At 43.0% G+C, this 13,982-nt stretch overlaps 1 protein-coding gene across 1 annotated transcript; it reads left to right on the top strand.

The window, feature by feature from the left end:
• Positions 1-1,440: 1,440 nt before the first annotated feature.
• Positions 1,441-2,711, top strand: LOC113024845 (putative nuclease HARBI1). The gene is made up of 4 exons (XM_026172209.1): positions 1,441-1,876; positions 1,949-2,064; positions 2,138-2,249; positions 2,325-2,711. The coding sequence occupies exons 1-4, from the start codon at positions 1,441-1,443 to the stop codon at positions 2,696-2,698; spliced, it is 1,038 nt and encodes a 345-aa protein (XP_026027994.1). The 3' UTR covers positions 2,699-2,711.
• Positions 2,712-13,982: the final 11,271 nt, after the last annotated feature.

The raw sequence follows: 13,982 nt of genomic DNA, 5'->3' as shown, positions 1-13,982 counted from the left end.
TAGCGCTTTTACTAGTCCCCCCTAGGGACCCCAAAGCTCTTTACACACCCAGTCATCCACACATTCACACACTGGTGGAGGCTACAGTTGTAGCCACGGCTGCCCTGGGGCAGACTGACAGAAGCCAGGCTGCCATATCGCGCCATCAGCCCTTCTGGCCAACACCAGTAGGCGGTGGGTGAAGTGTCTTGCCCAAGGACACAACGACCGAGACTGAACGAGCCGGGGCTCGAACCGGCAACCTTCCGATTACAAGGCGAACTCCCAACTGTTGAGCCACGATCGCCCCATTAACTATCAAATCAGTAATCCTTTAAAGGGCGGGATTTAGCATTGTTACATTAACGATGGTTTTGTCAACTTGAAAACAGTTTCCCTGCTTTTTATCAGCTTTTGGCTCCCTGCATGTTCAGGCTGTTCAACTCCACTGTCTCTGATTTGCAGATGGCTTAAAATGCAGATCCTACACCTCGCGTACAAAGGAAAAGACAGCCCATCGCTCCTGCCTTAACTGAGCTGTGCTGACGACCTGTGAAATACCAAACTGTATCATGTGTTTTTAAAGCCCTCCGTGGATCAACTTCACGATATGTCACAGATCTCATAACTCCATAGTTTGCCTGCAGGTAACAACTTCTTTTTGTCCTCCTGTCTCAGGCTTTGTCTGCTCTTCCTCACAGTAAATGGACTGACTCTTATGTAGCCTTTCTTTAGTCTACCTGAGCACTCGCAGGGCTAGATACAACATGCCTCATTCACACAAGCACATTTCTCAGCTTTTTCTGTCCAAGTGCTTTCTATCTAACATTCACTCGCATCACATTCATACTCCGGCTGATGCATCAGAGAGCAACATGGGCTTAGTATCTTACACAAGGATGTTTGGCATGCAGACTGGAGCAGCCAGGGATCGAACCACTAACCTTCCGATTAGTAGTAGATGACCTGGGGCCCGTTCTTCGTACCTCGCTAAGTAGGTTAGCCGGATTAGATTGTTGACGATTTCGCGTGATCCTGGATCAGTCGGTTCCCCGAAGCTCATCCGGGACTTGCTGTCATAGCAACAGAGCCGTAAGCGTAAACCTGCTCGGGAGCAGGTTTACTTTATGTAAACAGGATTAGATCGCGGCCACGCAGGTATGTCCGCGTCATCATACGAAAGCAACAGCGACATTCCGCCACCGTTTCACCATAAATAAATAACATCAATGTAACTAAAGATAATGCAGCACTTGATCCTTTTATTGATTCCACACAGATACATACAGGTCAGTCCCTAAAAAAAGGGAAATGTACGAGTAATCACGCTATGGCATGTAGGTGATCACGCCAGATGCAACACACATTCCACAGTAGAGGAATAGCAAATTACGTCGTGTAATCAAGATGACAGACCACGGCTATAAAAGCGAAGGTGGAAGTGGGAAGTTTGTCGCAGCCATGTCCTGTCCGTTTCTACGCGAGCCACCCATTGCGGAAGGTGCAAGAGTGATAAGGAGAGTGTTCAGAATCCAACGTATATTGCGGGATAGACAGGATCCTTTAGCACAGCGCGACAGTGTGCTCATAGAGAGATACCGATTTTCCCGTGAGGGTATCATCTACCTAACCAACTTGCTGGATCCCCATGTTAAGAGTACCACCCACCGTAGTCGGGCATTAACAACTGCACAAACTGTGTGCATTGCCTTGCGCTACTTTGCGAGTGGCACGTTCCTGTACACTTGTGGAGACGCAGAGAACGTTGGGAAAAGTGCCGTCTGCCGGGCCATTCGCAAAGTGTACCTGGCACTCAAGCATTTCCTGGGTGTGTTTGTGGTTTTTCCAAGCCACTTAAGACCACAGGTCGTCAAACAGGGCTTTTTCGCCATTGCAGGTACAGTAAATTGGATAGTGAATGTGATGCAATCATGACCTATGTCGGTAACTGTAGCTCCAACGTCCGCAGGCTTCCCGAATGTGATTGGCACCATAGACTGCACACACATTGCGATCAAGGCCCCCCCAGGCCCCACTGAAGGGGACTTTGTCAACCGAAAGGGGGGCCACAGTATAAATGTGCAGGTGAGCAATACTAACACTCCAGATGGCAATATACGATGGGAGGAGTGTGGTCACACATAATGGAATCCCACAGATGGTGTGTGACTCGATGTGCCATATCACAAATGTGGAAGCAAAATGGCCCGGATCAGTGCATGACTCACGGATCTTCAGAGAGTCAGGGTTATGCACATCATTTGAGCGTGGTAAGTAAAAGAGGCTTATGTTGATGCTACATACTCATGTCGGGCCTAACATAACAGCATTTCTTCATTACACAGGGGCCTACGATGGGATCCTCCTCGGAGATAGAGGTTATGCATGCAGGCAGTACTTCATGACACCGTTCCCTGACCCCAACCCTGGGCCACAAACCCGCTACAATGCAGCCCTAGCCAGGACAAGGGCACGCATTGAAATGACCTTTGGGCAACTGAAGGAACGATTCCAGTGTCTAAAACGCCTGAGGGTTGCACCTGACAGGGCATGTGACATTATTGTTGCATGTGCCGTACTGCACAACATTGCCACCATCAGAAGAGAGAGGACCCCCGTGGTGGAGGTGCAGCCTGATGATGACCTCCAGCCAGTGCACCTGGACCAACCTAGTGGCAGAGCTGCACGGGACAGGATTGTGCAACACAATTTCGCATAATAAAAACATGACATGACACATTTTCTATTGACGTTTATTTGAGCATCGTTGTCTGTCCCACCACACACAGGCCAGTCATCAGTTGCCTGGGAAAACAGAGCATGTATACTGCGTCACGCAGGGTCAGCAATAGTGCTCCGTATGAACATGTATTCCTACTTACTCTGGAGTTCCTTTTGAAGCACCTCGATTTCCAATTGTAGTTTATGCCTCATTAGGGCTTGTAGTTCGATCTCACCTAGGAGCTTTTGTTTCTTCAGCTCAGTATACTCCATTTTTTGCTGGAGACTTCTCTTGTAGAGCAGACGTATGTCACCCTGTGTCAATTGTGGTGACAACATTTAACGGGGAATACATGTCATATAGGCAGTATAATTGATCACAACACTGCCCACCTCTGCATCAGCAGGCCTCTCTGCCGGCCTCTTGGCCTGCAAATCATACTGCAGTCAGACACACATGGCAGTACACAAGTAGATGGTATTTCAGGCCAATTCATGCATGTACTCACAGGGTCTTCCGCCACACCACAGCCATCTGACAGGGTTGCGTCACTGTCCTGTGCAATGGTAACACAATGGTGTTACTAAGGGGTGTGGTACAGCCTATAGGTCTGTACAATTGGGTGGGGACAGATATATGTATATCTCCCAACTTACTGTGCATGTTCCAGTCACCCCTTCCATGGGAACAGGTAAAAGTGATGGTGTGTCATGTAACACTACACACAGAGAAAACCCACAGTGCCAATGAATGAATGTCACAGTTCGAATAGCATTTTCATTTAGGCAACAACCACATATTTGACATTGTGCACATGGAATCATGAGCCCATTCACCAATTATGTAGGTGCTGCTGCTACTGCACCCCGGCTTCTGGTCTCCGGAAGAGCTGCCCCCAGGGATGCCCTCAACAATGGGTCTGGTGGCATTCAACCTTAGGGCCAGCTCCTCTGCTGGGGTGTGACGAGGGGGTGCAGGACCACCACCTGTCTTTTGTTGCTCTGCCCTTTTCTTGGTTGCTGTTATACACAAACACAGGGATTGTTTCAGGGGTGTCTTTTCAAGTGACTGACAGCAATATGAGTGTTGGATATTACCATTCTGTAGTATGTTCTTGTATTTCACTCTTACTTGTTCCCATGTTCTGGTGGGTCCGGTTGTGGCTCGAATGTGTAAGAGGATATCATGTGGTATGATTTGATATGATAAAATATGATATGGTATGGTGCCATGTAATATGTTGCATTACTTACGCGTTTAATTTGTCAGCAACTTTCTGCCAGCCCTCTCTCCTTGCTTTTGCAGCCTTCGCACTGTTACCTTGCGTTTTAATTTCACTCTGGTACTCCTGAAATCCCTCAATCAGGAGTTCTTGCTCCGCTGCGGTGAAGTACTGTGCGCGCTCCTTCGACATTTTCGCCGACCAATCAGAGGCTTGCCGATCACTGTTTCTGCTATCGATGCGTAGCCCCTTTTACGGCACCCAGTGATCGCGCATTACTTCATCCAGCTGTAGTAATCGTCAACAGCAGGTGTGTTCGGGGAACCGGATTAGCGAGCTCACGGTTAGCGCGATGATTTGATCTTGGATGTGTCATTTGATCTTGGATGTAGTAAGCGACGTACGAAGAACGGGCCCCTGCTCCACATCCTGAGTATTATCATTGTAATTATTTGGCTTGTGTTTCTTTTGTTTTGGAGACTTGTGATTTTAAGCTGTGCTCTAACTATAAAGCACTTTGCTTCATCTCCTGGAGTGACGTGACTAAAGCTCAGTCATAATGGAGAGGGAGCTCCTCTAAGAATTTACACATGTAAGTGTAAGAGACATTTTAGCTAATCTCAGGTTGGATAATCTAAGAGTTAGTCTCTGTTAAGGTTAACATGGTTGCTATAATGCTGGCAGCCTTCTGCCTCAGAGATTATGCAATACACTACACTGAAAGCCAGAAGCTGGATTTGTTTTGTGCAGACGGCTCTCATAAAATTGTGTGGCAGGGGCATGCTGTGAATATGGCACCAAGCATGACAGGAGAAGAAAACTGCTCGCGATTGAACATTTCATTAGGTCAGACGGAAAGAAACAGGAGAAAGAAGTTATTTTGGCTGTGTGTGTGTGTGTGTGTGTGTGTGTGTGTGTGTGTGTGTGTGTGTGTGTGTGTGTGTGTGTGTGTGTGTGTGTGTGTGTGTGTGTGTGTGTGTGTGTGTGTGTGTGTGTGTTGCAAACTGATCTTATAATTTTTACTCTTTTTTTTTTCTGGTTTCTAAAAGTTCCTAAACTAAAAATAAATTTACCTTGACAGAAATTAAAATCACAGGTAGTTTAACACTTCTGGCTGATATCGATCTGTTCATTGCCGTTACTGAATGCTTTAATTAAAATAATTATATAATCCCCTTTTCAAAAAATGCTAGCCTATTTTATGTTTTGAATAAAAATGTTGCTTCACTCACGTGTTGTGCGGTTTCCCAGCCAGTTCATTCTGAGACCGCAGCATCATCGCCTGCGACTTCCACATCGTCGCCTGCAGCGTCTGGTCCCGCCGCTGTCTGGTCCCACCGCCGCTACATTGTCATCAGATCCTGTTCCACCTCGCCTCTGCCGGCTGCTTTCCAGGCCTCTAGTTGGCCGTCGAGGCTGGTCTCCTGAGAAAGTTCGTCGCCGCCGCTGGCTTCGGGGTCGGCCTCCAGACCTGCTCTGTTGCCACTGCCGCCTTCCGCGTGGCCGGCCTCCTGATTTGTTTTGCCTGTGTCACCGCCACCGTTGCTATCCGCACGGCCGCCCCCTGAACTGTTTTGGCCCTTGTGTTGTTGACCTCCGGGTCGACCCCCTGAACTTTTCATGGACTCCTGTTGATCTAGTTTGGTTTTTAATCTGTTTTCCTGGGTTCTTGAACTTTGTGCTCCTTGTTTTTTGGTTGCTTCTGTTTGTTTTCATGGTTTGGTTTCTGTTTTTGTGCCAGCAATAAAGCTGAGGTTTTCAGTTACATTTCCATCTCAGAGTCCTGCATTTGGATCCACATCTCCACCTGCCCGCACACACAGAGCCCTGACTAATTCAATATCATTAGAATCATTTAAACCCTATATTTATCTGAAGGGTACTACAAAGATAATATTTTAAATGTGTAAATTAACAAACACTGTGATAGGACAAATGTAACTCTTGAATTTCTAAGCTTTTTGCCACATTGTGATCAGTGCGTCTGACATGTTTGCTGTTTTATTACTAAGTGTTGATACTAATTAACCTCAGTGATTAATTTTTATTATTTGTATTATTTACGCTAAATTAATTAATTAAAAATGAGCTTTTGAAAAATGAAACTTTTTTGATATGTTTGTGCTTCTTTTAGTTTGTTTTTTCTAAAAAAGAAAAGAGTCAGATGGACACTGAGACGTGATTCATGCTTAGTGCTCGCATCACTGTACTTACAAGTATCTACGTGCACACGCGTGCAGCTTGTGTTTCTGCATGTGTGACTGTGTTTATGTTTGCACATGTTTGTTTGCACATGCAAAAGCGTACAGGCTGCATCTGGCTGTCTACGTTTCACATTTCCATTCAGGCTGAGTGTAAGCAGGCTGGCTCCTAATGAGCCGATTACAGGGAGCAACATATGGTGTGTTCTGTATGGTTCTCCTGGCTCAGCCATTAGTGTTGATGAGAGCTGAGAGAGATGTGGAAATTGGGCGGGTCAGCTTAGTGAGAAGATTCAAATATGCGTCTGCATAGATGCACAAAGACGTTTCACAATGACACGATCTCTCTTGATGGAATGAACAAAGAAAAGAGATCTAGAAAGGTCCGCAGGGCTTTGAAACTTTTTCCATTTCATGTCATTATAAAATTCTAACAAGTCCACTTCAGATGGTGGCCAAATGCGCCACAACATTTAAAGAAACTGTTTTTAATTGATGAGAAAAAGCTTCTGGCAGATCAGACCGATGCATATTTAGGATGGAATAAAAGTACAAAAACACTCCAACTGAAAGACCCTGCTCATTAAGATTGACTCTTTCATACTGTTCTATAGAATAGATGCCTGTAACTGCATAATTAAAAAGTATGTCTGCTGTTGTATCAAGTTATCAAAGAAAAGCACCCTTTAGTTACTGGCCCCTGTTAACCAATCACACACTAAAATTATTTGTTAGTCAGTGAAACTTGCTTTGCTTTTCTGATGGTTAATTTACAATATTTTTATTAATACAAAAACAACAAACCCAATCCAAAAAAACAAAATTATGAAACATTGTGAAACATATAAATAAAAACAGAGTACATTTATGTGCAAATCTCATAAACCCATATTTTATTCACAATAGAATTCAAATAGTCCAGCAGCTGGTGCCTTCAGTTCCCAGACTTTTATAGACTGCTGTAAACAAAGAGGGATGCTAGACAGTGGGACGCATGGCGCTAACACAACTGCTTTGAAATGTATTGCTGCCATTCAAGTTCATACATTTCCTCAGCTTAAACTGAGTTTGTTTTCTATTGTGAATTAAACATTTTTGCATTTTATTTTATTTACATGTTATACAGCATTGCAACTTTTTTTCAGAGTTGGTGTTGTACATCAGGTTCATCATGTGACAAAACCTCAGAGATCACTATGACACAGCACCTGCGGAGCATTTGTCATGAAATGCAGGATTTGGCAGATGGAATTCAAAACTTTAGCTTTATCAGCAGGGACAAAACGGTAAAAGGCAAAAAAAAAAAAAAAAAGGAAGTTGTGCAGGAACAATCTGCAGGTAGACTAGACTGACAGAGACCTCACCATGCGGTAGATCCATGAGGGAGATACGGCAGAGTGGACACACCTGGGAATCTAACTAACGAGACAGACGAAGCAAAACTGAACCTGACACACAAAAGATGAGGGACTATCAAAATAAAACAGGAAGTAACAAACATGGACACCTGACTGATTTCAGGGGGACATAAAAGGATGAAACACTGAGAGACGACTACAGCAACAGGAAGGGCAACAACCTTACCATATCACCCAAAAACTGTGTGAAAGCGACCGGATCAGAAACAAACTGCAGCATAAACAACAGGAAGAAGTCAGGCCTCCAAACTGCCCTACTACAGCCAATCACACGGTGCCCAAGATTTACAGTAAATTAAATCCATAAACCATTTTTTAAATTCTGAATCTGGATGTACCAAGCGTGAACATAACATCTCCCTTGAGCACCCAGTAAAACTTTGAAATATCTGAAATTTAATAATAAAATAATCCAAAATGAGAAGCCTTTTTATTAGTGCATAATTCAGGCTCATTGATTATTTATCGAAGTGACTGGGGACTGACTGCAGTCTGAAAGGTTATATAGCAAAAGCCTCCTGAAACATAATAAGCCAAAGTAGGAGGGACCATAAAGGGTTTTGATTTAAATGAAACCACGACGGGTTTGAGCTGGATTTTCAAAAGAAGGGACTCTCTGTGTTTCTGTCGTGTCACCTTAGTGACAGTTCACACTCCTTTGTTCTTTCTGTGCTTTCTCCCATTACTAATCTTTTTTGTATTTCACCTCTTAAGTCTGTCTCTCTCTGCCTCTCAGCATCTGTCTTCCTTTAAATCATTTTTACTGCTCTGCCACCCCCATTATCCTATTTTGTCTGTGTCATTTGTATGAGAAGTGGAGCTCAGATTAATGGTCGTGTCTTGATGAATTTGTGGTAAAAAATTTAGATGTAAAAGTGAACTTGCAAAAGTTGCATAGCTTCCTGATTTGATTTAAAAGTGTTTCATTTTGATCATCTTATATTTCTTTATAATTTTCAAACGCTTTACAATTTTCACAAGCTGTGAACTAATTATAGGAGCAGAAAACCTGAACAGAGAAGAGAGACAGCTCCGATACTATATCTCTATCAATTTTAGGGGAGTATATATTTCATTTGCTGTCATTTATTTTGTTATTTGTTCATATATGTGTTCACTGAAAAAGTTATGCTTGTTCATTTAACTGAAGTTAAATTATTGGAAATGTCTCATCTCACCTCATCTGAATGTGACAGAAATATACTGAGGAAACAATTTCCATACATTTTACTTTGAAAACAGTACTGATGAATAAACATAGACCCAGAACTCATAGACACAGCAATGTAGGTCCTTATCTCGACTGTATCCCACTCCACTGAAATGAAAACATGCCATCCACACAGCAGGGATTCAGATTAAGGATCACTGGCAGTTCTCCCATAATGCATCACGTGAAACAAAAGACACAAAAAGCCCTCAGTCAGCTCCGTCCCACAGAACACCCGTCAGCTGCCTTTGACCCAACATGATTTTGATCATATTTGTCCCAGCGGTGTCGCTCTTCTGTAAACACAACAACCCCCAGTATAAAAAAGTATGAGTGGTGACAGTGGATACGATACATCCAGATACCAGACTGTGCAAGTCTCGTTCCTGTTGTGTAGAAAATTAATTATCTTAGAAGTTGTGAATTTATTTTCCATTAATACTCAATAACTATTCAATCACATGTTTTATATTTTTACAACAGAACGTGGTTAACACTGCTCCCCTATATCAGATCAAAGCTGCCTGGCTCAATGCGAGAGAACGTACGGTTACGTTGTAACCTTGGTTCTCTTAGTGAGAGACTATCTCTCCACCGTGAGGCCACTCGGAGACGCGTTCCGATCAAACGATCACCGGTGTCACATCTGCACAGCTGTTTTATACGTAAGCTGTGGGGCGTAGCCGGGCGTGCCGGAGTGTCTTAAAGAAATATCCACACGCCACGACCAAGGGGGTGGTACCCCGTACATATGGAATATGTAACCGTGTGGAGAGATAGTCTCGATATGCTAGAGAACCTCCTACCATCAACAGTACAGATACTGTCGTGTTCATAGGTGTTTGAAAAGTGATACAATTTTGGTAATTTTGCCTCTCTCTGCATGACTACTGTGGATTTTAATCAGTGTTTTGAAGTGATTCATGATTGAAGTGTCGATTTCAGCTTTGATTTGATGGGCTTAACAAGTAATGTATGAACTGGAATCACAGCCATTTTTGCACTTTTTAGTTTTCCATATTCAAAGTTTAAAAGTAATTGGACAAATCGTTGAGAAGCAGTTTCATGGCCTGGCTGATGCCTGCTCCCTGGTTCTTCTGTGACAAATTCAACTGATAAAAGGTGGAGTTTGTTTGTAGGACTTGCATTTGATAGCTTTTCAGTGGAATGGAATCAATATGAGGTCCAAAGAGGAAAAGTGTTAAAATGTAGCAGCTTGTTGATTTAGCCAAAGAACAATTGCAGTGACCAGCTCACCAACCAAAGGGCCTGAAAGACAACAGAAGACTTCTTCTTTCTTTTCTCTTCTTTTTGTCAGGAATCAAGTACAAAAACATTCATATAATGAAAAGATGCACTGTGCAAGATTTAGCTTTTTTCTTCTTTTTCCAGCTAAAATTATTTCAAAACCACAGACAGTATCTAAATCCAATATATAAGTTACATATAATATAATTTATAAATATCAAATATATCTCAATTATATGTAAATTCTTTCACTGGTGGAGAAAAGCTTGTTCACATTATTGAGCCAAGTAAAGAAGACTACATGATGCAGGTGTATTACTCTCTACGATGAAGACACATCTTCATCAGTGGAACTGTGGAGGGTGCAAACCGCTGGTTACACTCAGGAATAGGAAAGATTGATTAGACTTTCACAGAACATTTAAAAATGCACAAATCTGAAAAGAAAATCTTTGGAAAGATGAAACAAAGATGAACTCGTGCCAGAACGATGGGAAGAGAAAAGTAGACTGAATAAGAGAAACAGCTCATGAGCCAAAGCACATCACATTATCCGTCTAACATGGTCACGTACAGCTGCCAGTTGAACAGGATCACTTGTGTTTACCGATGATGCTGGCAGAAGTGGCAACATGAATTGTGCAGAGCTATATTCTCTGATTCTCAGATTCAGCCGAATGCTGTAAAAGTAATTGAACAGCGTTTTGCCGTCATAATGAAAAATGACCCAAAGCATCCTGCAAAAGTAACCCAAGAGTTTCTCGAGGCAAAGCAAAGGGGTATTCTTCAATGGCCAGTCAGTCACCTGATCTCAACCCAGCAGAGCACTCCAGTTACTGAAGAAAAACGGCACAAATAAACAGAAGCTGAATACAGCTATGGTGAGGCCAGGACTGTGCTTTAGCAGCAATGGATAGTTGTTTACTGTCATGGTCTTGCACCTTGGTGCAATTAAAAATAAAAATTGTGGTTATTTCTCCTCACCTCAAGTACTAGAACTCTGGTGTTTTAACACACACAAACAGAAATCAGCTGATTGTAGCAAGTAGTTTAAAGAAATTTCAGAAACCACCTATGCAGCCCATTACCCTCCACACTGGAGAGAAATCACTGGAAAATGTTTGATGTCTTTGTTTCCCGTTTTGCAGGACTCTGAGAAAGAGTGCAGCCATTTCAACCTGATTATTGCTTATTGCATCAATCACGTTCAAAGGCTTAAAGAGATTTCCTGACAGTACAGCTTAGCATCTCTCCAGGAAAACAATGTCCAAGCTTGATGTCAGCCACCAAACCCCCATCATCTGCTGTCAGTGTTTCAAGTCAGGAGTCATTACTCTGTTAAACAGTGATCCACCCCCTGTAGAAAAGGGGGGAAACGAATAGCCTCATCAACACAATTATTTTTGTCTCTATTTTTTTAAAGCACCATGACAGCTGGGGATCAGTTGATGGAAATATTTTCGTCCGTTGCCAGCTTCAAAGAGGAAATCCCCAGTCAGTCTCGCTGCTGCAGAGACGAGTGCTGTCCGGACTGTTGGCACACAGCTGCAAACGTAGACGTCCCCTGAAGAAAGTCTATTAGTGAAATTAAACATCAAAATCAACAATTTTTTAATCACTAAGCTAAACCTATTGCACCTGTTTGTTCAGGGTCTGTTTGGTCACCTGTTGAACTCAGCATTCAGCGAGGCAAATGCTCCTTCCAGTGTCTCACAACAGGGGAAATTGAAAGCTGCATTCAGACAGCTGCATTTCACTTGATGCTGGGTTAGTAAGGTCGCAGAGGCCTTTAGGCTTCAGTGGGAGAGGCTGGCTCTGGGTTTAATGAGCTTGGAGCAGACCCAGACTTTTGGTGTCTTTCATCCTTGTAGCAGCCAGTGTAGCCAGTTAGCTCTCCAAAGCACCAACCCCACCTCACCCCCAGCAGCTGTCTTCTCCTTCTTCACATCTCTTTCTCTCCAAGCCGTACTGTCTCTGTACCTCTCTCGGTTTGTTTCTCTACCTGGTCGAGTTGTTTCTTCTGTCGGATCGGCTCAGCATCAGCTATGATTGTGTGCAGCTTTGCTCTCCTGCCTTCTGGCTGTCAATGCGCTGCCTTGTTTCCTCCTGCTTCTGCTTCATTAGCTCCAGTTGCCTTTGGTATCGGGACACAGAGGGAAAGAATAGTATAGCTGTTCACACGCAAATCCTGAATTTACACTACAGTTTTGTAAAAGTGCCAAACATAGAACAGAGGTTACCTCAAGGTTAGGAATGCATAATGGAGTAAGGTTAGAATCACCAGACCAAATGATCTGTTTGTAAATAATAATAAAAAAATCTATGTATTGACGAGACCTCGCAAAAGGCACAGATGTTGACAGATGTGGTAGTTGGTACAAAGAGTCAATATGCACAATTGTGATTTTGATTTTGCTGGTTTGTTTGATTCATAAATAAATTCCTGTAACATAAGTTAGACTATAAAGAACAAATCTGAAAGAAGTGAAGTAAGACTGAAAAATATGAGATTGATGATGTGGGATCAAAGAGCAGGAGAGAAAAGTGAGGTAATTTTCCTCAGTCTAATAAGCCCCAACCCCTGTCTCTTCATTCATCTTAAGGGGGCAGTGAGGGCAGCCTGGTGGGGAGACAATGCCGTACTGATGTAGTTGAAAGAGCTAAAGATCTTTGTTAGTGCCCAGATCAGGTGTCCCGGAGGCTGGCTTTGCTCCCAGAGTGGGTTCTCCCTTGTACTCTGACCCGCTTACAATGGGTGGTTAGTGGGATGTGCAGCGACTCAAAGTCAAACACATTTTCTTTCCTTATCTCTTTACATGGTTTTCTTCTGTATCTGTTTATTGGCACCTGACTGGAGAATTAGAGGCAACAGCTGTTTATGAAAATCAACCAACTCCTACTATAAAACAACAATATTGAAAAGAATTCCCATGATGCACTGAGTGTGTTTATACACCTCTCTGCATTTAATTATTACTTGTTATTAATCTCTGTCTCTCCTCCACAGCGTGTCTTTATCCTGTCTTCCTTCTCTCACCAATCACAGCAGATGGCCCCGCCCCTCCCTGAGCCTGGTTGTGCTGGAGGTTTCTTCCTGTTAAAAGGGAGTTTTTCCTTCCCACTGTCGCCAGTGGGGGGTTTTTCTCTGTATGTATTATTGTAGGGTCTACCTTATAATATAAAGCACCTCGAGGTGACTGTTGTTGTGATTTGGAGCTGTGTAAATAAAATTAAATTGAATATTGAAGATTTTCTATCAGTTCAATTAAGACGTCCTACACTTGAACGTAAACCAGAACACTGCATGCATTTATGGCATGACTTGGTATTTTTAAAAGCAGTGATGTTTGTATGAGTCCAACATTTTGTTTTGTTTGTTTGCTTTTTGTATGGAGCCCAGTGAAGTTAGTTTAAAAAGCATGTGAGGCAATCCAAATTTATTCTGCAGAATAACATACATCCAAAGTCACAACGAACTGGCAAATGCCACAGGAAGAACAAGAAGAACAGATGGTCTGTGCCCCTACAGCCCTGATCTCAACATCATGGACTCAGTATGAAATCACATAAAGAGAGAAGACGCTGAGAAAGACTAAATCTAAAACTGCGGCATATTCTCCATCCTGCCAGACAAATACCAGGGATTGTTTTCGTCTTAGCAAAAAAAAAAAAAAGATTAGACTTGCCTGAAACTTTTGTAGAGTACATTCTCATCCAAGGATATCAAATACTGCCCTGCCCCTTCAAGAGAAAGCAGCAGTGACTCTACTTCCAGCTCCCTCCAGAGCTCCATCTGTAGGGCTGAGCTCAGCCAGCAGATGGAGGATTCTCCAGCAACTTGTAGTCACAACTTCTTTTTTTCTCCATGTCCAGAAGTGACTGTTTGAATGTAGATCAAATGATAAATTGAATGTTTGGCCTTAGCTCTGTCTGTGGAAAAACAGCCCAGCACAATCCCTGCATTGATTGCGATGCTACAACA

Source organism: Astatotilapia calliptera, chromosome 6 (assembly GCF_900246225.1).
Source record: "Astatotilapia calliptera chromosome 6, fAstCal1.2, whole genome shotgun sequence".
In the NCBI taxonomy this organism is placed as follows: domain Eukaryota; kingdom Metazoa; phylum Chordata; class Actinopteri; order Cichliformes; family Cichlidae; genus Astatotilapia; species Astatotilapia calliptera.
Note: the sequence above shows the minus strand (reverse complement) of the source record. Positions and strands in the feature narration are given on the sequence as shown.

Excerpts from the sequence above, each read along its gene's own strand:
- LOC113024845 (XM_026172209.1), top strand. The coding sequence starts at position 1,441 with ATGTCCTGTCCGTTTCTACGCGAGCCACCCATTGCGGAAGGTGCAAGA. Across the intron at positions 2,065-2,137 it reads GCCACAGTATAAATGTGCAG|ATGGTGTGTGACTCGATGTG; the intron begins GTGAGCAATACT and ends GGAATCCCACAG. Across the intron at positions 2,250-2,324 it reads ATGCACATCATTTGAGCGTG|GGGCCTACGATGGGATCCTC; the intron begins GTAAGTAAAAGA and ends TTCATTACACAG.